The following is a 22,269-nucleotide window of genomic DNA, read 5'->3' on the forward strand; positions in this document are numbered from 1 at the left end:
GCATTTAAATATTGTTTAAATGTTCCTACCTTACATCAACGATCAATGTATGAGATGCTACCCGCGGATACGGTCCGGCTCATATTATTGGGGGGCCCGTTCATCAGAAAGTTGTACATTGGATCGACACATATTGTAAGTTGGGTGGAACTCCCATGGGATTGGCTCATATTATTGGGGATCCACATGGCGACCGTCCACCACAACTTAATATTGATGGGTCATCTTGACGAGTCACAATAAATGGCGTCATATTATTGGGCCCTTATTGGACATGAGGTAAAAACATGGAGGTTGCTTTGGAAGCAATTGGGCTCTACCTTTTGAAAATTATGGTTGGCTTATATTATTCGGGACTATAGTTTGTCAATTGGACTTCACGTTCCCACTAAAGAAAATGTTTCTCGTTTTCACTAGAGGGTAGTGAAATCGTTAAAATAGTAGGAGTGAGATTCATAAAATAATTTCGCCATATTTTATGTCTTAGTATATTTATTAAACAAATCACTGATAATTGTCTGTTTCTTTTCAGTATTTCATTACAATGAATTCGCGTAATCCACTATTCTCGATTCTCGAACAAAACAAACTGACTGGCGCAAACTATACGGAATGGTTCCGTAAGTTGAAGATTGTTTTGACCTCGGAGAAGATGTTCTACGTGTTAGAAAATCTCCTCCGAAAGAAGAACCAGCTGATATAAGTCCGGAAGAGTTGGCCAAACTTGATAAATGGTGGGATCATGATATCAAGGCCAAATGTTATATGCAAGCTTCGATGTCTGATGAACTCCAGAGGCGATTTGAGGATACCGTGAATGATGCTGACATTCACGTACAACTCAAGGAACTTTTTGGGGCTCAATCGAGAGCTGAAAGGTTCGCTACTGTAAAAGAGTTAATGACGTGTCGCATGCGTGAAGGGACTTCGGTCCGTGATCATGGGGTACGCGTGATTTGGCTCATTCAGAAGTTGGTAACGCTTGATGGACATTTTTTGAAACCACTGAATTCGGATTCAGAAAATTTGTCTTGACTTTAAAAGATGCAGAAATGGTTTTTGTGCACATTGGTGAAATTGGTTTATCAATCTGAGTCACGATGAATTTTATATTATTTTCTGAACATGCGGGCTTTGCTTGTCAGGCTTGAACTTATAACTAATGGGCCCTTAGCTGTTAGCAGCCCACATTATAAATAAGTTATTGCAATACAAAAATTGACAAAACCAAGGCATAAAAATTCGAAACCCTAGAGCTCTCTCTCTAGAGAATTCGGCCGCCCCCCTCCTCTACTGTGTTCGTGAATTTCAGTCTGCAAATTTCAAATTTGCAGTCTGAATTAGGAGATCAAACCTGTTATTTTTCTTCGTAGAAACTTCTGATAAACTTTATAGTGCAGTCTATCAGAGGGATTAAACTTCTGTTCGTGGACCTGATTGAAGAACATTTCGTTCATCGGTTCCTGGGATATACAACAAGAGCAGTTTAATCTGTTGGTATCCATAATCTCGCTTCGAGATTTTAAGGTAAAATTTATATTGTTTAAATTTTATGTTATCAATTTTACTCGTAAGAATTTGATACCCATGATATGGAATCGTTCCATATAAAATTTTAAAACTTCCGCTGCACCGGGTATCACTTTCTTTTCGATCCGAAGAACGACCGTGTTCCAACATACTTGTTCTTCACAGTGACCCTGTTGAGCTCTCGGTAATCGATACAAAGTCTCATGCTACCATCCTTTTTCTTCACAAACAACACTGGATCTCCCCAAGGAGAAAAGCTAGGACGAATAAAGCCCTTCTCCAACAACTCTTGAATCTGCTCCTTCAACTCTTTCATCTCGGTAGGAGCAAGTCGATACGGTGCCTTAGAGATAGGCACAGTACCTGGTATCAGATCAATACTGAACTCCACCTCTCTAGTTGGTGGGACTCCCGAAACGTCCTCCGAAAAGACATCTGAAAAGTCACAAACCACCTCTATATCTGACAATGATCTGCTAGGTGGTTCTGATGAAGTGACTACACTGGCGAGAAACCCCTGACAACCACGTCTCAATAACTTCCTCGCACGTGTATAAGAGATAACAGGCGAGATCTCACTGCTCGGAGATGCATAGAAAACAAACTGGTCGCCTACCACTGGTTTCACTGCCACTGTCCTCTGCCAAAAATCAATCACTGCTCCGTTGACTGACAACCAATCCATACCCAAAATCAGATCGAATCCAGTCAACGGTAAAACCACAAAATCTGCTCTGATAGTATGTCCCTGTAACTCCATCTCCAAATCTCTGTAGACGCTAGTGGTAGTAAGAATCTGACCAGACGGCATAGTGACATCGTAACCTGTAACAGCAACCTCAGGCTTGATGCCTACCCGCCTGATAAACTCTAGGGAGATGAACAAATGCGTGGCTCCTGAATTTAGCAACGCAAACGTGGAATTTTCTCCCACTAGAATTCTCCCTGCACGCAGAAAATCCCAACAATCGCATACTAAACTTACTTTTCTCCCAATACAAGTTACAAAATATTTCTCTTAATTAAACACGAATAACATGAACATCCTACTCTAACCAAACAAACATATAATTCATGCAATTTAAAATCATGAAGTAAATTCCCAAAAATTTCTTAAAAGAAGAAGTTTAGGAAATACCGGTGATTAAGGAGGTATCTGGGTCTGCCTCCTCAGCCTGCATGACGAACACCCGCCCAGTGGTGTTCTTCCTCTTCGGGCAATTATATGAAACATGCCCTGGCTCCTTGCAAACATAGCATACATTGGACCCCACTAGACACTTCCCGGTGTGCGGCTTTTGACACTGTGGGCAGATCAGAACTCCTCCAGTATTAGGGGTCCCGCCCCTCTGCTGCTGCTGTAGCTGACGCCTCTGAGGCCTCTGCTGCTGTCCCTGTTGATTCGGGCCCTTAGAAGGCCCAGTATACGGCTTCTTTGCAGGAGGCTGCGAAGTCGCCCTCTGATACCCTGGCTGAAACTATCTCTTACTCTGCTGCTCTCGCTGCATCTCTCGCCTCCCTTCCTCAGAACGTAATGCTCGGCTAACTGCCGCCTCATAAGTAGTGACATCCAACATGCGAACGTCATGATTGATGTCAGCCTGCAAACCATCCAAAAATTACCTCAACTTATCCGGCACACTGTCAGCAATAAGAGGCACGAAACGACACCCTCTTTCGAATTGGGTGATGTAATCCACCACAGACTTGTATCCCTGGCGGAGACTCATAAACTCCCGAATCATGCGACTGCGCATATCCTCAGTGAAATACTTGGCATAGAACATGCGTCTGAACTCTATCCAAGTCAATGTAGGTAGATTCACACCTCGAACCGCACCTTCCCACCAAAAGGCTGCATCACCTCTCATCATATACACTGCACACTTCACCCTGTCAGCATCAGTGATCCCCATGTAGTCAAATATGGAATCCAGTGATCGAATCCACCCCTCAGCAATGAGTGGATCAGTGGTGCCGTCAAACTCCTTAGGTCCCTTCTTCTGGAACTGCTCGGCAACATCCTCATCATGTGTGAGCCTAGGACGTGCCGCCTGCTGCTCCAACAGAGCAGTAATCCCAGCCATCATATTCGCATTGGCCTGCTCCAATGCTGCAAGCGGATTCTGCGGAGGTGGAGATGGAGGTGGAGGTCCCCCTCGCCTATTCATCTATCTCGGAGGCATTCTGCACCACCACATATTTTCTTTACGTAAATCGCAATGCATAACTTAAGGGTTCTAAAACTTTTCTAACATAAAAATCTTAAATCATTACATATGCTCCTTATAAATCATAAGAAAACAATTAAAACTTACAGACCGGTAGTAGGATTTCTGAGCTTCACGTGGCAGTAGGACACCCTCCAAGGACCGCGCTCTGATACCAAATGAAACGCTTACTACTAATAAATGCGGAAAAATTATTTTTTTTTTAAAAAATAATACTACTATACATACATGCCCACACATATATGTATATAAAAATAACATACTTTTTCTTAAATAACCTGAAAAATATTAAATAAATAAATCCTTAAAATGTTTCATGCATCAATTTAAAATAATAAACAATGATGCTGAAAAATCTCATATGCGGAAACAATAATAAAATAAAACATGTTTCAAAATTCAACATAATAAACTAAATAGCTGCGACGGTCAAGGGGTTCACTGCTCCGTGAGCTCATAAGTCCTCACCACCGGTAGGAGCTACATAAACATCATCATGCTCACCTGCACCATATAAGCGTAGTGAGCCTAGGGGCTCAACATGTCTAATCCTTTATAACAAGGTTAAAAATAATGCATCACATAATTACTAATACATATACATGTACATGAGCATGCATGGAAATATTTTCATCACATAATAAAACTGCTGAATCATAAACTGAATTATAACCATAATCATAAACATATTATTTCTTCATCATATATAACATAATTGAGCAATGCTTTTAAAACCTGCAGATGGTCCTATCCATAAGTGTGACGCTCATGTGTCGACTGATCAGTCTCATGAACCAACGTACGATGGCGGTGATAAATCACCTCCTATGGTAGTAAACTACCGAATCATATGGTGGATAACCACCCCTATGGTAGTAAAACTACCGAATCATATGGTGGAAAATCACTCATATGTCACACATACTTCAATTTCCACCAAAATATTTTATTGCTCATCATTTACATAATTATATACATAAGAAATTTAATGAATGCATGCACTGAAAATATGTCCGTAATATATATTTAATTTATTTTCATAATAAATATACTTATACTTAAAATATAAACTTTATGCATAAAATAATTAAATATATATTCCGCACTTATTTATTTTTCATGGGTTGATCCAGACTGCTGGTCTCTCTACTAAACCCCTTAACTGACTTAAAGTCCATTAACTAACTTAAAGCCCATAATTAATAAATAATTTTAAAAATTATAATTTTTACTAAAATAAAATTCTTAAATGTTATTGGGCTTAAATAAAAATATTTAGGCCCAATAACTAATTAATTCATAAAAATTCCTGTATTGGCCCAATAAAATCACTGACTGGCCCAAAAATTCCTATGGGCCCACAAGCCCATAAAAATCATCGGGCTAACTTAAAAATAATTTTGAAAGCCCAAATAAAATTATTTGGAGGCCCAAATAATTTTATTTCAAATTAATTGGTCCAAAAACCAATTAAAACATTAAACACTTTAAAATTAAAAATACTCGAGCCCGGCCCACCTAACCCGGACCCGGACTCACTTGACCCGAACCACTACCCTACAGACCCGACCCGGGCCACCCAGACCCAACCCAGCAACCTCCAAACCCCAAACGCGATTCCCCCCCCCCCTCTTCCTCTCTCGGCCGCGAGCAGCAGGCCTTCTCAGAAACCCTAAACTGCAGCTCTTTGACCAACTTGACCCTAGACCTGAACCTAGCCGACTCCAGCCCCTGTAATCCGATCATGGCTCGCTTCCCTGGATCCTAGCCCACCTTTGACTCGAGCCCTAGCCTCTGGACCGAACCATGCGACAAGAAAACGTGAATCATGAATGAAACCATCAACAAACATGCATCAAATCATACATTCTTGCATAAAACGAAAAGTTCCTGATAAATTCTGAAATAAAAACCATCATGCATGATTAATAGCTTATATGGTGGCCAAGAGAAGGATTTAGACATGCCCTTTTAATTGATTGACAAAGGTTGATGCGTATACGGGTCTCCGGAACGACGAACGGACAAAAATCCTCAAGAGTTAAGCTTGATCGGCTATGGGGTTCTAGCTTTCTGTGTTCAACGATGGAAGGGATGAGGGAGAGGGGTTGTTGTAGATGAAAGGGGGACTGAGCGTGAGTTGTGGGAGGGATTGGGTAGAATTTAGGTATAAAATCTTTTAAATAAAATAGGTAGATAATAAACTAACAATTAGATAATATATCTAAACTTTAAATACACAACTTAACTTAATAAAAACTTTAAATCTCGAAATATAATAATAAGGGATTTTTAAAAGTTAATAAAGGTCATTAAAATGACTTATTTTGGCTAAAAATCAACCCTTTAATAAATATATAATTAAATACAAAAATTTTCTTGACAAAATACCTAAAAATATTATTTTAAGGCTCATAAAACTCATAAAATATTTTTGACTAAATATTTTGGCATCTCGTCCGTCCACGGTCTCGTCTACGCGATCGACTCAAAAATATTCTCAAAAATCTAAAAAAACAATAAATGCGGGTTAAATGATCTCATAAATTTAAATCATGCATATAATTCACATAATAACATATAAATGTCATTTAACCCAAATATAAATTTTAAATAATTATTTTCCTTAATTATGCATGCAAGTTTACGTATTAAAATTTTTGGGTGTTATAATATCGCTGATCCACTTACTAAGCCCTTGCCAGGACCATTATTTGACAAACATCGCGAAGCAATGGGACTACGTAGTATGACTAGTTGGCTTTAGGGAAAGTGGGAGATTGAAAGAGTGGGTGCCAGGTTAGCAAAATTGTGGCTAAGGGCTTTTGTGACTCTATGTGTAAACAATCTTTGTTTAATATAATTTACACTTTTATATTGGCATTTACTTTATCTTTTATCATATTATTATGTTGTGACGTACTATACGATGTTTAGATAAATACCTTGAATATACTAGAGTGCATGTAAGATGTGATAGTAGAATTGAATGACTATCATGAAACACATCTTATAATCACTGTATATTCTAAACAGTTCCTAGTCAATTGAGCCGTCCGCTAATAAGGATAATGATCGCTCGAGATTGAGACTAGCATTTGCGATGCCTAGTACCACGTTTCATTGGTATAGAGCATAGAGATGTTCGAAGCATGCAAATTGATATTCATATGATGGATGATCGAACTACCCTATTCGGACTTTTCAAGTGGTTATCATTAATTGAGTGGATAAGTCCGCGGTTTTGGTTGTACATCATTAGTCCTTACTACTTGAAACATCATGGAGACTCTATATGCTAGTACTGTACTTTGACTCGTTTACCGACTCTAAGAGAGTAATCAGGTGTCGAGATTTGGTACAGTTACGACACATATAGGAGTCGATGTTGTAACACCCGGTATTTTAAATACGTGAATTCGCATGCATAATTAGGAAATTTATTTATTTAGAATTTTAGATTATGGGTTAAATAATTATGTGGAATTATTTGTGCATGATTTAATTTATTTTTAAGCATTTAACCCATAATTGGTGATTTTATGATTTTTAGTATTTAATTGTTTTTGATCGCGTAGACGGGACCGTGGACGGACGAGATGACAGCTATCTATCCAAATTATTTTATGAGTCTTTTTAGAGCCCAAAAATATTATTTTGAGTTTTATTTCCTCAATATTTTTAGTATTTAATTTTATATAATTTTAGGAGTCCATTTTTATTCAAAATAAGCCAAAATAATGACTTTTTAGTATTTTTAAAATTCCCTTAATTTTTAATTTCGGGATTTATGTTTGGTAGTAGATTATTTTGTATTTTTAAGAGTTTAAAATTTTACATTTTTTTTATATTACTAATCTAATTAAATGATATTATCTATCTAACTAATTTTAATTATTTTAAAAACCAAAACTTAACCTAATCTACCCAACCCCTCACCCGATTACCCTCACTCAGCCGACACCCATCCTCCATCATCTTCTTCATCGAGCCATTAGCCAAGGAGGAATCCATAGCCAACTTTTGAAGGTTTTGTCTAGTTTTCGTCCGATCGTCGTCGCGGAGCCCGTAAACGCATCTATCTTCGTCGATTTAATTATCAAGGCATGATTCTTTCTCTTTATTTTCGTGCCATATCAGGAATTATATGTGTGAATGTGTAGACATCAGATTGTTCCAAGGAATTTTCAGAAAACGTTTGCTTTTGGTTGATATGCACTTTGTTCATGTATTCCTTCAATCATGCTCACGTTTTTCTTCCTCCATGCCTTGTACGACTGCTGGTAGGTGTTCAGAGGGTGTGTGTGAGTGGCCTGGACTCGAGTGGCTCGAGTGGTTTGAGCCAAACGAGCCCAGGAAACCACCATGTGCAGATCGGCCTCCATGGATGCGCAGCTAGGGTTCGAGGGAAGTGGGGTTCGGGCTCGGTTTAGGGGGTGCATGGGGTCAGGGCTAGGGCCAGGTCGGGACCGCCCAGACGTGGGCTACGTCTGGGCGGCGGGGCTCCGGCCAGGGGCGGCCGGAGCTGGCCGGCAGCAGGCCGAGAAGGCCTGCTGCTCGCGGCCGAGAGGAAGCAAGGGAGGGGGTCACGGGTTGGGCTGGATTCGGGGTCTGGGCCGGGTCTGAGTGGTCCGGGTCGGGTCAGTAGGGTAGTGGGTCGGGTTAAGTTGGTTCGGGTCCGGGTTGGTGGGCCGGGCTCGAGTCTTTTTAATTTTAAAGTATTTTATGATTTAATTGGTTTTTGGGCCAATTAATTAGAAATAAAATGATTTGGGTTCCATTTAATTATTTGGGTTAAATTTAATTATTATTGGGCTTAATTAAATTAATTAAGTGAGTCCTCTAATTTTTATGGGCCTTGGGGGCCCATGGAAGTTATTGGGCCAGTCTTTGGGCTTTTGGGCCCATTGGGCCAGAATAGGTTGTTATTGGGCCAGGAGTGTTATAATGGGCTTTAATTAATTAATTGGGCTTAGAAATGTAATGTTGGGCTTAAGTATATTAATGGGCCAGTCTCAGTGTTAATGAGCCAGATTTAAGTAAATGGGCTTGAGTGTTAGGGCCAGCAGTTCAGTACAATCCCTGAGAAATTTTCATGTGTCCTGAATATATATTTAATTATTTTTATGCATGGAAGTTATTTTTAATATTTATATGTTAGTATGAAATTAAATTAAATATATATGAAGGACACACATTTTATTTAAGTACATGCATTCATGAAATAATTTTTATGCATGATTTAATGTTTAAGGTTGAGCAAAAGAAAATATTTTATGTTGGAATTTGAAGTAGTGTGACAATTTAAGGGGGACTCGTCCCCATATGTGAACTATTGAAGGGCATTTTACTGCCAATTTAAGAGGTGATTCGTCACCGCCACGTACGTTGGTTTCCACGCTGATCAGTATTTGATGTATGATTTAAGGTTACACTATGGATACAACCATGCGATGTTAGAAAATACTTTGCTCAACAATGTTTATGTATTATGTATGATTATGATATTTAAGTTAATTTATGTTATGTTATGTCATGATATTATTTTAAGCATGCTCATTCATGTATATGTTATGTATTAGTATTAAAGTGATTTAAATTATTTTAAACCCTTGTTATGTTAGCATGTTGGGCCTCTAGGCTCACTACACTGGTATGGTGCAGGTGAGTACGTGGAGGAGGATGTAGCTCCTACCGGCGGCGAGGACGTATGAGCAGACTGACAGTGATCCCCCGTGACCGTTGTCTGAGTTTTTATGCATGTCTCGAATTTTTAGCATGTTACATTTTAATTATTTTCAGTGGTTGTGATTTGGGATATTTTATTTTAAGTAATTTTTAGTGCATGCAAAACTTTAAGTTATTTCACTTTTGTCAGTATTTTATTTAACGCATGACTCAGATATTTAAATTATGAAATGTTAAGTTTTCGATTTGTTGCATTATTTTTTTATTAGTTATTTATTTTTAAATCTATTTATTCTGTGCATATATGTATGGGCATGTATGTACATATTTTTACTTAGAAATTTTTTTTTTCCGCATATTTATTTATTAATTATAGAGTTAGGGTCTTTTCAGATGCTTTGTTGTCAAGGATTCACCACAAGCTTGCGAGTGTGGATATCCTATGCGATCTGAGAAGATATTAGTGTGACAAATCTCTGGCCAAAGTACATGATGTGCTTTAGGTTACTTGGTTTCCTAGTAGCACATGCGATGTCACTATTTGATTTTCAAGATGTATTGCATACTTGTCGAATCTCGAACGACTCTCGATGTACCAATGATTGTTGATTCGATCGGGATATTTGGATGAAGGGACCGTACGGTACGCTAACCAAACCTACTGGTTCTTGCAGGCACTATCAGTGATACCTAGGGAATCATGGGGCGATGTTGCTAGGCGCTCTTACCATGATTCGATGGGTAAATCGGAAATTGTTGTTCCGAGTCACAAGAAGTTGTGAGCCCATGGCTAGCTGTATCCCTGAACCATTGAGGGTTACACAAGTAATGGATTACTAATCCCCGTTGAGATAGTTAAATTTAAAGAGTTAAATTTAGCGAAAGAGAAGTTGGACTTCTTAAGTAAAGGGAGTGGAATTTCCTAAAATGACATAGGGATGGGCATTTTTGGAAATCACTGAATTTGGATTCAGAAAAATTATCTTGACTTTAAAAGGTGCAGAAATAGTTTCTGAGCACACTGGTGAAATCAGTTTATCAATTGGAGTCACGATGAATTTTAAATTAATTTCTATAATAACAGGCTTGGCTTGTTGGGCTTAAATTATAACTAATGGGCCCTAAGGAGTTAGTGTCCTATTAGATATATAATTTAATCCAGTACAGAAATTATATATAGTAGATGTAGGGGATTTCGAAAGACAATTCATTCCAAGTTGGAATTTTCGAAAATACTACTACACACACATCTACAGTTTTCGAAAAATCCTTGAACAGTTCTAAGGAGATTTTCGAATTCTGTCTTCCTTTTGCAAGAGAATTCGGTCTGTGATTTTTCTGAAAAATTACAGACTGAATTGACAGATCAAATCTGTAAATCTCTTCGATAAACATCTGATTGATTTCTAGTGCAATCAATCAGAGGGTTTCTGTTTTCTATTCGTGGACCTAATTCAGGAGTTGATCGAGAAAGTCTTCAGTTCCTGGGATTTACAAGAAGAGCAGATTTAATCTGTTGGAGTCCATTAATCAAGTCATAGCTTGAAGAGGTAAAATATTAATTGTTATTATTATTTTACTTGTAGATTTTAATCGTAAGGATTTGATACCCATGATATGGAATCGTTCCATATCAGAAAAGAAAAATTTTTAAACTTACGCTGCTCCGGGTATCAGATCTGACTGATCTGAAAACGTGTTTTAACACTAGATTCCATGCCTGAGCTGTAGATTGGAGCGGGGTTTACTGCTAGATTGCATGCTCGAGCTGTAGGTTGGGGAGAGGCTTACTGCTAGATTGTATGTCTGATACCTGTAAAAAGATCCAAAACCAAAATACAAAGCAGTAGAAGTCCAATACAATATCAGATTAATTAAACACCAGGCCCCATGTAAAAAAGTTATCATGAGATATCTCCCATCTGAGATAAATTAACTCCCAGGCATACAACGCTTATCACGTGAATATAAGGCCCGGCCAGGGAATATCTTAAACTTGAAATCTTTCCCTGTTCGATGCACTTCATTACTTCAAAAAAGCTATTTATTACGTTTGATTTTGGAAATGTACCACCAATGATCTTCAAGCATTCACCATTGAGAGGAAAAATATATGGCACGAGTATTGGATTTTATCCCCATCCAAAAGCATGAGAATCCCTAATCCAGCAAATTCCATAGATAGGAATATAATATATAAGCACAAATTGATAGTAGCTTTAACAATTTAACACCTTCAGTAAATAATCATGCCCACATAATACTTGGCTTTAACATAATGGAATGAATGATTAATTCCAACCCATATTGTCACGCCCCGAGACCGAGACGTGCCACCGGCGTTATTTTAAATTCTCAAAAATTATAAAACAACCAGCCTCGTAGTATAGTATAAACCAAACCAGTCTATTATCATAAATAAACTCCAAAACATCGTCTTTACAAGTCGATAAATCCAAAATAACAAAACAACTGCGGAAGCGTCTAAAAACTTAATAACAAAATATTAATGCGAAAATCCCAATAATAAAAATAGCAAAATTTAGTCTTATTCATCATCTATCACCATCCCCAAAACATATTTTGTTCACGAACTTCTACATCATCATCTTCATCATCTGGGAGGGAAAAGTAAGGGGTGAGTGTTTTGGGAAACACTCAGCAAGTGAGGGCCGTTCGAGACATGTACCAAATATATGCATAACATAAAATAATAATCGTGAACATGAACATCAACATAAACATAACTCAATACTTGGGCCATCGGGCCATAACATCATCATGATAAATAACTTTCAACACATGAACATAAGCACTGAAATTCATCTCCTTTCCATGATTTACTGTCTCCTATATGTTAATCCTCTAAGGAGCGAGGCCATGTCCAATATGTTAATCCTCTATGGAGTGAGGCCATACAACGGTTACAATCCCACCATATAAGGGTCATATCATTATCATATCCATTCGAATCATAACAGTGCTTGACAACATGCATGACATTACATGAACCAACATGACACGAATAAAAGACACATGCTCGAACGAATTTCGAAAACCAAAATACCATGACTCATCAATAAATATTTTTAAAATCACAACAAGAAATATACATATAAAAGCCCACTTACAGATATTATTTGTGCGAAATCAAATACTACAAAGGGGCGAAGCTTGACCGAATACTCTAAAAGCAATCCGAAATTCCACCTTGCTTCTTCCAAAATTTGGCAGACTTTTCTTCTTCGAAAATGAGGAAAACTATTGGACCAATTATTGAGAATTAATCATATTTCAAACTCCTAAACAAATCTCACGTGGAATGGTGGAAAAATAATTAATAAATTTTTGGGTCCAATTGCAGGGTTGGTTTCTCGAAACTTGAGGAAAAAGAAGACTCACCTTTGACTCCAATTTGCTACTAGATTATTGAAGCAATTCTCCTCCAAATCCTTATGCCACTATCTCGAAAGTCTTAGAGACCAAAAAAAACTGACAACTTCAGAACTTCACTTGCTATACTCCACCCACGTGAATATGTAATAGTGGTGAACAAATCCTTTAACTTTATTACTAGCTGGTTTCGAAAATATAGAGAGAAAAGTATGGTTGAAAGAGACGGCTTCTTGCACTTTAAATAGGAGGCCAAAAATCATCCGAAAATAGGAATGAAATCTGAATTGATTTTTGTGTAATAAGGAAAGAAAATTTGCAGCTTTTTATTCCTTGATTTATTTGCTGCCACTAAGCCGATTGCGTCCCAAAAATTCAGCCTTCGGTCTTTAGGAAAAAGGAAAGAATATAATTTCCATGCTCGAGAATTCCTTCCATGATGGTGAATGCTTGATGTCCAAGTTTTGGGTTTTACATCCCTCCCTTCTTATGATAAGTTTCGTCCTCGAAACTTGAGTTAACTTGTTCTTAGGGGTCGCTACTCTAAATAGTTAAGTCAGTTCCTCAGGTATAAGCCCTAACTTCTTAGCGAACCTCTTAGATGTAAACGAATGTGTGACACCAAAATCGAATGAAACATATGTAGACACATTGTTGATTAGAATGGTACCTGTCACGATTTTGTTTGCACCGTCTGCTTCTTCTTGAGTAATGGCATAGACACGAGCATTGGGTTTATTTTCCTTTGGTTGGCCTTGAGTAGTAGTACTAGCATTTGGTCCTGTCTTTGACTTCATGGGTTCGGGACATTGAGCAATTCGGTGTCCCATTTTTTCACAGTTGAAACAGGCGCCATTGTTCTGACGGCATTCCACTTCATGTCGGAGGTGGCAGGTGGGGCATAACTTGATCTGTGGATGATTTGGAGCAGAAAGGGTCTCCTTGGATAATTCACCAGAATGGTTTGGACGCTTGGACACATGCCCGTTCGAAGAAGATTGGCCAGAGAGAGGTCGTTTGTTGTTGAAGTTATTTTCTCGACGCTTGATATCCGATTCAGCTCGGATGGCTGCTCCCATCAAGTCTGCAAAGTTGGCAGGTTGATAAACTGCTAATGCAGACTGGATTCTGCTGCTCAACCCCTTCTTGAACCGGTGCAACTTTAGCTCATCATCTCCCATAATGGTTGGGGCATAAGACCCGAGTTCATTGAACTTGGAGGTGTACTCCACCACTGTCATATCTGAAGATTGCATGAGATTTTCAAATTCGCTCAGTTTCTGTATTCGAACCTCCGCTGGAAAGTACTGCTTCAAAAACGCAGTACGGAACTGTTGCCATGTGATTGGTCCCGCCGCTAACATGGCTGGTGAGATAGCTTCCCACCACTTATGTGCTTTGTCTTCCAGAAAAGGAATTGTCACCTCCACTTTAAGTGCTTCGGGGACTTCAAGTAGATGCAGTTGGTCCTCCATCTTCTTCATCCAATTTCATCCCACCTCTGGGTCAGCATCTCCCTTGAACATTTCAGTTCGATTCTTGCGAAGAGATTCATAATGGAATTTTACTCCATTCTGAGCAGGTGGAGGAGGTGGCGGATTGCCATTGCCGTTGCCATTTGTATTTCCCATCCCTTGGAGTGTCGTCGCCACTATTGCTGCGATAGCCGCAAGGTCTTCTCTGCTAAGACTGATTCCTGGAGGTGGATTCGCATTATCCCCACGATTGTTGTTGCGTGTTCTTGGGGGTTCTCCGACCATTTCCTACAGTAAAGGAGTTCTAAGAGTTTGTCGAAACAATATACTTTAAGAAGAAAGGAAATAGCGGAATAAATGAATCAATAAATATTCCAAAGGAATAAAAGTTATTTTATTGATTCCCAAAATGTCATGAAGGTGAACGAAACAAAACAAGCTAAGTCTCAAAAATACCAAGATATCCAAACCATGCTGAATAAAAATCAAAACAATGCTGAATAAAAGAACTATCTAGGTAGTAGCTCTAGTAATAGTCATCTTCCAAAAATGAAGAAGAACGAATTACGATCAGAATTTAAACTGATGAACAATTTATAATATGTTACTCGGGCAGTATTGATATCAAGCGAAATTTTCGGGCAAATTTTCCAAAAATGGAAAATTGTGAGATTTCTTTCTGGGCAGAAACTACAAGTCGAGGGTGTTGTGGGACAATTTGCGGAATTGGATTTCGAATTTCCTGGGTGAAGTTATAAGCGTCCGAAAACTTTCCTAAAACGGCAAAAACGCAATTTCGAAGACTTAAACGATGGAATTCGGGCTAAAAGCGTCATTAATCATACAAAGTATGAGTTTAACTTAGAAGATTGTTTCGGGTCAGGATACGCAGGGCTTTGGTCAAAATTTGACAACGTCAAATTTTTCGGTACGGAATCCCATCCGGATTTATGAACCTGGCGGCTCAAATACCACTTTAATGTCACGCCCCGAGACCGAGACGTGCCACCGGCGTTGTTTTAAATTCTCAAAAATTATAAAACAACCAGCCTCGTAGTATAGTATAAACCAAACCAGTCTATTATCATAAATAAACTCCAAAACATCGTCTTTACAAGTCGATAAATCCAAAATAACAAAACAACTGCGGAAGCGTCTAAAAACTTAATAACAAAATATTAATGCGAAAATCCCAATAATAAAAATAGCAAAATTTAGTCTTATTCATCATCTATCACCATCCCCAAAACATATCTTGTTCACGAACTTCTACATCATCATCTTCATCATCTGGGAGGGAAAAGTAAGGGGTGAGTGTTTTGGGAAACACTCAGCAAGTGAGGGCCGTTCGAGACATGTACCAAATATATGCATAACATAAAATAATAATCGTGAACATGAACATCAACATAAACATAACTCAATACTTGGGCCATCGGGCCATAACATCATCATGATAAATAACTTTCAACACATGAACATAAGCACTGAAATTCATCTCCTTTCCATGATTTACTGTCTCCTATATGTTAATCCTCTAAGGAGCGAGGCCATGTCCAATATGTTAATCCTCTATGGAGTGAGGCCATACAACGGTTACAATCCCACTGTATAAGGGTCATATCATTATCATATCCATTCGAATCATAACAGTGCTTGACAACATGCATGACATTACATGAACCAACATGACACGAATAAAAGACACATGCTCGAACGAATTTCGAAAACCAAAATACCATGACTCATCAATAAATATTTTTAAAATCACAACAAGAAATATACATATAAAAGCCCACTTACAGATATTATTTGTGCGAAATCAAATACTACAAAGGGGCAAAGCTTGACCGAATACTCTAAAAGCAATCCGAAATTCCACCTTGCTTCTTCCAAAATTTGGCAGACTTTTCTTCTTCGAAAATGAGGAAAACTATTGGACCAATTCTTGAGAATTAATCCTATTTCAAACTCCTAAACAAATCTCACGTGGAATGGTGGAAAAATAATTAATAAATTTTTGGGTCCAATTGCAGGGTTGGTTTCTCGAAACTTGAGGAAAAAGAAGACTCACCTTTGACTCCAATTTGCTACTAGATTATTGAAGCAATTCTCCTCCAAATCCTTATGCCACTATCTCGAAAGTCTTAGAGACCAAAAAAAACTGACAACTTCAGAACTTCACTTGCTATACTCCACCCACGTGAATATGTAATAGAGGTGAACAAATCCTTTAACTTTATTACTAGCTGGTTTCGAAAATATAGAGAGAAAAGTATGGTTGAAAGAGACGGCTTCTTGCACTTTAAATAGGAGGCCAAAAATCATCCGAAAATAGGAATGAAATCTGAATTGATTTTTGTGTAATAAGGAAAGAAAATTTGCAGCTTTTTATTCCTTGATTTATTTGCTGCCATTAAGCCGATTGCGTCCCAAAAATTCAGCCTTCGGTCTTTAGGAAAAAGGAAAGAATATAATTTCCATGCTCGAGAATTCCTTCCATGATGGTGAATGCTTGATGTCCAAGTTTTGGGTTTTACACATATCACCAGTATGCAATTTAGGTGATCAACCTTTCTAATCTCTTTCACCATTCCAAATATTTTTTTTAGCTACATGAATGATATTCATGTCACATGATATGTGAATAATTTTAGATATATAGAAATACTTATCTTGCTCTGGATTCATGACTTGGAACCCGTAACAAATTCAGTACTTCACTTTTGAGCCATAACTGATATAAGACGGGTCTCAAGACTTTGAAAATGCGAGAAAAACCGGATTCCTTCCAGCTTTTCGACGATAGGGCAGTGGTCTCCAGTATGCTTGAGTAATTTTGGATCAAGAAAAACATTGAACATTTTTATGCTGTAAATAAAGGTGCATCGATACACCAAGAAAGAAGATAAAATAGCCCAGCGGCCAGCTACAGATTAGACATGCTGTATTCTTAGAAATAACATCTCAAATGTGAGTTTCAACTTAGTCCCCTCTGAATAACTTCATCGAACAACAAGGGCCTTGCAAGCTTATCTCTCTCGCACTTTGTTACTAACCAAGTAAAAAAGGATGACTTGACATTGATGACCAACTTGAGATTTTCTTCTGTTTATCCAGTAATAAACTACATGAAAAACTTAAGGATGAAAAACAACGAATGCTTAAGGATGAAAAACAACAGCAAGCATTCGTAAGAGAAAAACTAATTCGGACAATTCATGAGATAAGTAGAATGCAGCAGATGTAAGGACCGAGTGCTCTCAGCCAAGAATTGGTGCAACCCTCCCAATACAACGTAAGCAATCCACAAAACCATGCAACCGAGAATCACAAGATAGAAATCGGTGAAAGCCACAAAATGGAACCAAACAGCCCCAACCACATTCTAATATTGCTCTAAAAAACTGATTACTTGATAAGACAATTAATAACATGAACCTAAACATATGTCTTACCACCCGCAGTATGAGATCCATAAAAAACCTTGAAATTCCACAAAGTCGAGAAGGAATAGAAACCAACACCTGTTGTGCACCACACAAATAGCAAAGATGATGGTGAGCATCGGGAAGCATTAGTATCAGACGATGGACTATCCTCAATTCATCAAGTGAAACAAAGTTGGTTTCATGATGGTTGAATGTATAAAGGAGCGCATGGCTCGATGGTGGTGTGACACCACTGCCCGACAGCCACATGTGAAGAGAATTAATGTGAGTACGTGACTTCCAAAAATGTCTTGACAATGGATGGGGCTTGCTCTTCTTCTCCAGATTTATGTTTTAGCTATGACTTCTCAAAGCTAGAAACCCAGCTACCTATTTTCCTTTTCACAAACACTTAGCGTGCGCTAGAGTCTCTCTCACTTAGAGAATGCGAATTTGACCTCCCAAGAGATATATTGATGGCTTCATGATGGTGAAATGCAGAAGCGACGGTGCGGTTTGGTAGTGTACCGCACTACTGTATGACAGCTAAAGGAGATATGCCAAGTGGAATGGGCTTGGACTCTTCTTTATCTTTTTTATAAACCTGCAATATTTTTTTTTTTTTCCGTATCTCAACGTCATAACCCAAGATTCCCACAAACGGCGCCAAATTTTATCACCGAAAAAGTTGGGTAGACGTAACAACCTTTCCCAATGAGATCTTCCCTTTTCATCGTGGCTTTGTAACTCAACTGGTCTTCTGCACACAATAAATAACTTGTGAATGGGCGTCAGAAGAGTTTTCCGGTGTAGCAACTTCGATGCCTAAGTCAATATAGAGCTTATTAGAGAAGAAAACTCTAAGAAAATAAGCAGCAAAGTGTGAAATATATTGCATATGAGATTGTGTATATTCTCAATGTTATTAACAATGAATCAAACCTGATATTTATAGACGAAACCTATAAGAGTTCAACCAACAAGAAATATTTACTTTCCTAATTGAATTCAAACTTTCATCTTTATCAAAGATTATATACTTATCTTGCTAGATATGGGGTATCTAGATAAGAAATAATATATATATTTATCTTACAAGACTCGACTATTTATGTGGGATATCATCTGCCCTTTTATTATTTTTGGATTATTATTTAGTTTTTGTTTTTTTGTCTTGGTAGAGTGGTAGGTGTTAACTAAATATTGTGTGAATATTCTAAAAGATTTGTTAGACTATATCCTTGTATAACTTAGTTTAAATTAGGATTTTAATCGTGCTTATCTAGTCGTGATAGGCATCTTATTCAATTGTATATATACATTAACTTGTGATCAATAACAATCATTAATTCTCAAACTATATATGGTATCAGAAGTCCTTGTCTTACGCTGCTAAAAGCTCTAACCCTACTCACTTCGCCGCCGCCGCCACCATCCTCTATGGCTTCCTTGGTCGCAGCCGTCCATCTCACCGCCACACCCTCTCTCACTGCTATCAACGTGGCTGCTCAAGCACCTCTCAAACTTATATATACCAATTATCATGTCTGAAAGATTCAGTTCTAGTCTCTTCTTATTTGCTATGATTTGATGGGCTATGTCGATGGCTCCAAGCCTTATCCACCCCCCAAATGGCGGAACCAGGAATTCAAATCCGCCCGGGCTAGAATTTTATAACAAAAAAATAATATATAACAATTAAAATCAAGAGTGAGATACCTATTCATTGTAATCTCAAAAAACACCTCGTAAACAAGATCTTCAATAATTTTTGCATGAAACTTGTAATATTCAAAAACAGTACTTGACAATGTAAAATTTTGTATCCCCATCGTCCTGCAAAAAACTAATGAAGTTTAAATAAAATGAATATCTGTAAAACCAATGATGAAATGTTGATAAATAAATTAAACAATTTAACACAAAAAGATATAAAAATGGTAAGAATAGATATACCTGTTCTATTGAAGCTGCGATCTACGATTCTTTAACGTATAATATTCATCGATTATGGAATCTGATTCTATGGTTAAAGCAAACTCTCTTTCAATATAAATAATCATAGAATCTGTCAGAAAGTCCTCTCCCATTCTATTACGAAGAATTGTTTTAACATGCTTCATAGCCGAAAAATGCACGTTCTGTAGTTGCCGTGGAAACAGGCAAAATTAACACTAGACGAATCAACCTGTCAATCAGATTATAGTGTTGCGACTTTTTTGTTTCAAATAACCCACGACACAATTCTGAGATTGTAGACATTTTCTGAAAATTTTCATGACAAACTACATCGAGCTCATAATGCTGTAGTTGAGACTTCAAACAATGCATTTCCTGTTCAGTGAAGTCCTCAGGATAATACTTTTGAGCGAGAGTAAGAATCTTGTCAATGTCGAACCATTTAAAATTATCATTCAGATCCAAAGCAGAGCTAAGCATAAGAAGTTCTACTGTCTCATCACTGAATCTAGAGTTTAGCTCTTCCAACTGAAAATCTATTGCAGTATTAAATATATCATAATGAAAGTGATGCTCGAAAGTGATGCTCAAATGTGATGGTATCTTTTTGCTGGAATGAGCGACTAGAACGCTTATAACGAGCACTCATATCTGGAATATCAACATCCAATCTTGTGCAAAAAGATTTGACATATGAAAGAAGAATATCAAAACCATCATTTCTCAATGTCAGAAGAAGTTCTTTAGTCGTTGAGACCAGATCCATTGCACTTAAGATATCAAGAGATTTTTGTTGCAAGACACGACAAAGCAAATCCGTGATCGCCATAATTTTATGCATCAAATGCAAAATAAAAATGAAATCAAAAGACTTCATCACTGTTAAGGAACCACCAGCTTCCCCACGCATTGAAGTAGAGGAACCATCAGTGATAATGCATTCAAGTACAACAATAGTTGCTTCATACATATCTATTAAGCCGCAAATAGAATCAAAATGAGAGCTCCAACGAGTAGTTCCAGCTCGATGCAAAGTCCCATCTGATTAGCTCCTCGCCCAGTCTCACGTTCACCAACAGCAATAGAACGTGAAATTTCGTTAACTTGAGCAGATTGCAACTCAACATTGCGTTTAGAAGAAGATGTAACAAGATTGACAATAGTCGTCAGATTCGAAAAAAGAAGCCATATAGAAATCTCCTTTTCAGCACATGCAACTAACGCTAGCTGGAGGCGATGAGTAAAACAATGCACATAATATGCATAAGGGCAATCTCTAAGAAATAAAGCTTGCAATCCATTGAAAGCACCAGACATGTTACTAGCACCATCATACCCTTAACCTCGCATATTATGAATTTCTAAATTATATCTAGCTAGTACATCACATATTTCTTTCTTGAGTGTTGCAGCTGCGGTGTCATGAACATGTACAATTTGAAAAAAACGCTCCCGCAAAAAAACATGGGTATCAACAAATCTCAAAATTATAGCCATCTGTTCTTTGTTAGATACATCCTTCGCTTCATCCACCAAAATACAAAACTTAGAATCTTCAATTTCATCACGAATTTTATTTCTGATTCGGTTCCCAATAATATGCAAGATTTCTTTATGAACTTTTGGTGAGATATACTTTGCATTTCCCGGAGCTTTTTCTAATATGACTTCACCAATACTAGCATTCCATTTTCCCATAAATTTTAACATCTCAATAAAATTACCACGATTTTGAGAATCTAAAGATTCATCATGACCTCTCAAACCACATGCTTGCAAACTAAGCCTACGAATGCACTCAATTGTTGTTGTAAGTCTCAATCGGTTCTTTTGAATCTATTCAGAAGATTCTCGATTAATAATTTTATCTATATGTCGAGTTACATTAATCAAATCAATAACAGATTTTGCAGATTTATTATGCACTGAGTTAGAACTTCCCATGTGAGACAAAAAGGCACACTTAGCTCCATCATTAACACGTTTCTAACTTCTAAATCCTTCAACTGTGAAGGTAGAATGTTGTGCTTCACTTAATTCAAAAAGATAGCACGGAAAACAAAACACTGCATCTTTCGAAGGAGAGTACTCTAACTATGAAAACTTTTTAAACCATGTATATTGAAATCGTCGATGTTGCGTACCTGATTCAGACCGTGGGTACTCCGACAATTTAGGATGATATGGTCCCATTTTGATATAACATCGTCTAATTTCATCACGATGATTAACAGGATGCCGCCACATCAAAATACGCAATCCAGGATCCCGTTCAAGAGAAGTTTCATCAAATTCAACTCTTTGAGATTTAGATGGAGGTTCCGACACCTCGTTAAGAATGGGTGTATTAGCGTCAGTCATCTCGGATGACGAAGGATTGTCAATTCTTGGCTTGAAAAAAGATAAAATATTATTTCCTCTTTTTCTCTCTTGATTTGACATTAGTTACCTAATAAAAAAACTAAACAAATGTCAAAACAATTAAACAAAATTTAAATTTTAAAATGCATTGTTAGTTTGTTATCGCTAGTAGCGCAAAAAAATTAAACAAATTTTTTCCAG

The 22,269-nt window shown here is 37.6% G+C and overlaps 3 protein-coding genes across 3 annotated transcripts; all 3 read right to left on the reverse strand.

Annotated features, from left to right (window-relative positions):
* Nucleotides 1–13,393: 13,393 nt before the first annotated feature.
* On the reverse strand, nt 13,394–14,317 carry LOC140860643 (uncharacterized). The gene has a single exon (XM_073263650.1). It carries the CDS (start codon nt 14,315–14,317, stop codon nt 13,394–13,396), a length of 924 nt encoding a protein of 307 aa, XP_073119751.1.
* A 5,540-nt stretch (nt 14,318–19,857) lies between these two features.
* On the reverse strand, nt 19,858–20,677 carry LOC140860653 (uncharacterized). Its single transcript, XM_073263660.1, has 2 exons — nt 20,338–20,677; nt 19,858–20,243 (listed from the first exon to the last, which is right to left on the reverse strand). Exons 1-2 carry the CDS (start codon nt 20,675–20,677, stop codon nt 19,858–19,860), a joined length of 726 nt encoding a protein of 241 aa, XP_073119761.1.
* A 5-nt stretch (nt 20,678–20,682) lies between these two features.
* Nucleotides 20,683–22,068, reverse strand: LOC140860662 (uncharacterized). Its single transcript, XM_073263670.1, has 4 exons — nt 21,852–22,068; nt 21,645–21,739; nt 21,091–21,543; nt 20,683–20,934 (listed from the first exon to the last, which is right to left on the reverse strand). Exons 1-4 carry the CDS (start codon nt 22,066–22,068, stop codon nt 20,683–20,685), a joined length of 1,017 nt encoding a protein of 338 aa, XP_073119771.1.
* Nucleotides 22,069–22,269: the final 201 nt, after the last annotated feature.

The sequence above is a fragment of the Henckelia pumila genome, chromosome 1 (genome assembly GCF_033568475.1).
Source record: "Henckelia pumila isolate YLH828 chromosome 1, ASM3356847v2, whole genome shotgun sequence".
Lineage (NCBI taxonomy): Eukaryota > Viridiplantae > Streptophyta > Magnoliopsida > Lamiales > Gesneriaceae > Henckelia > Henckelia pumila.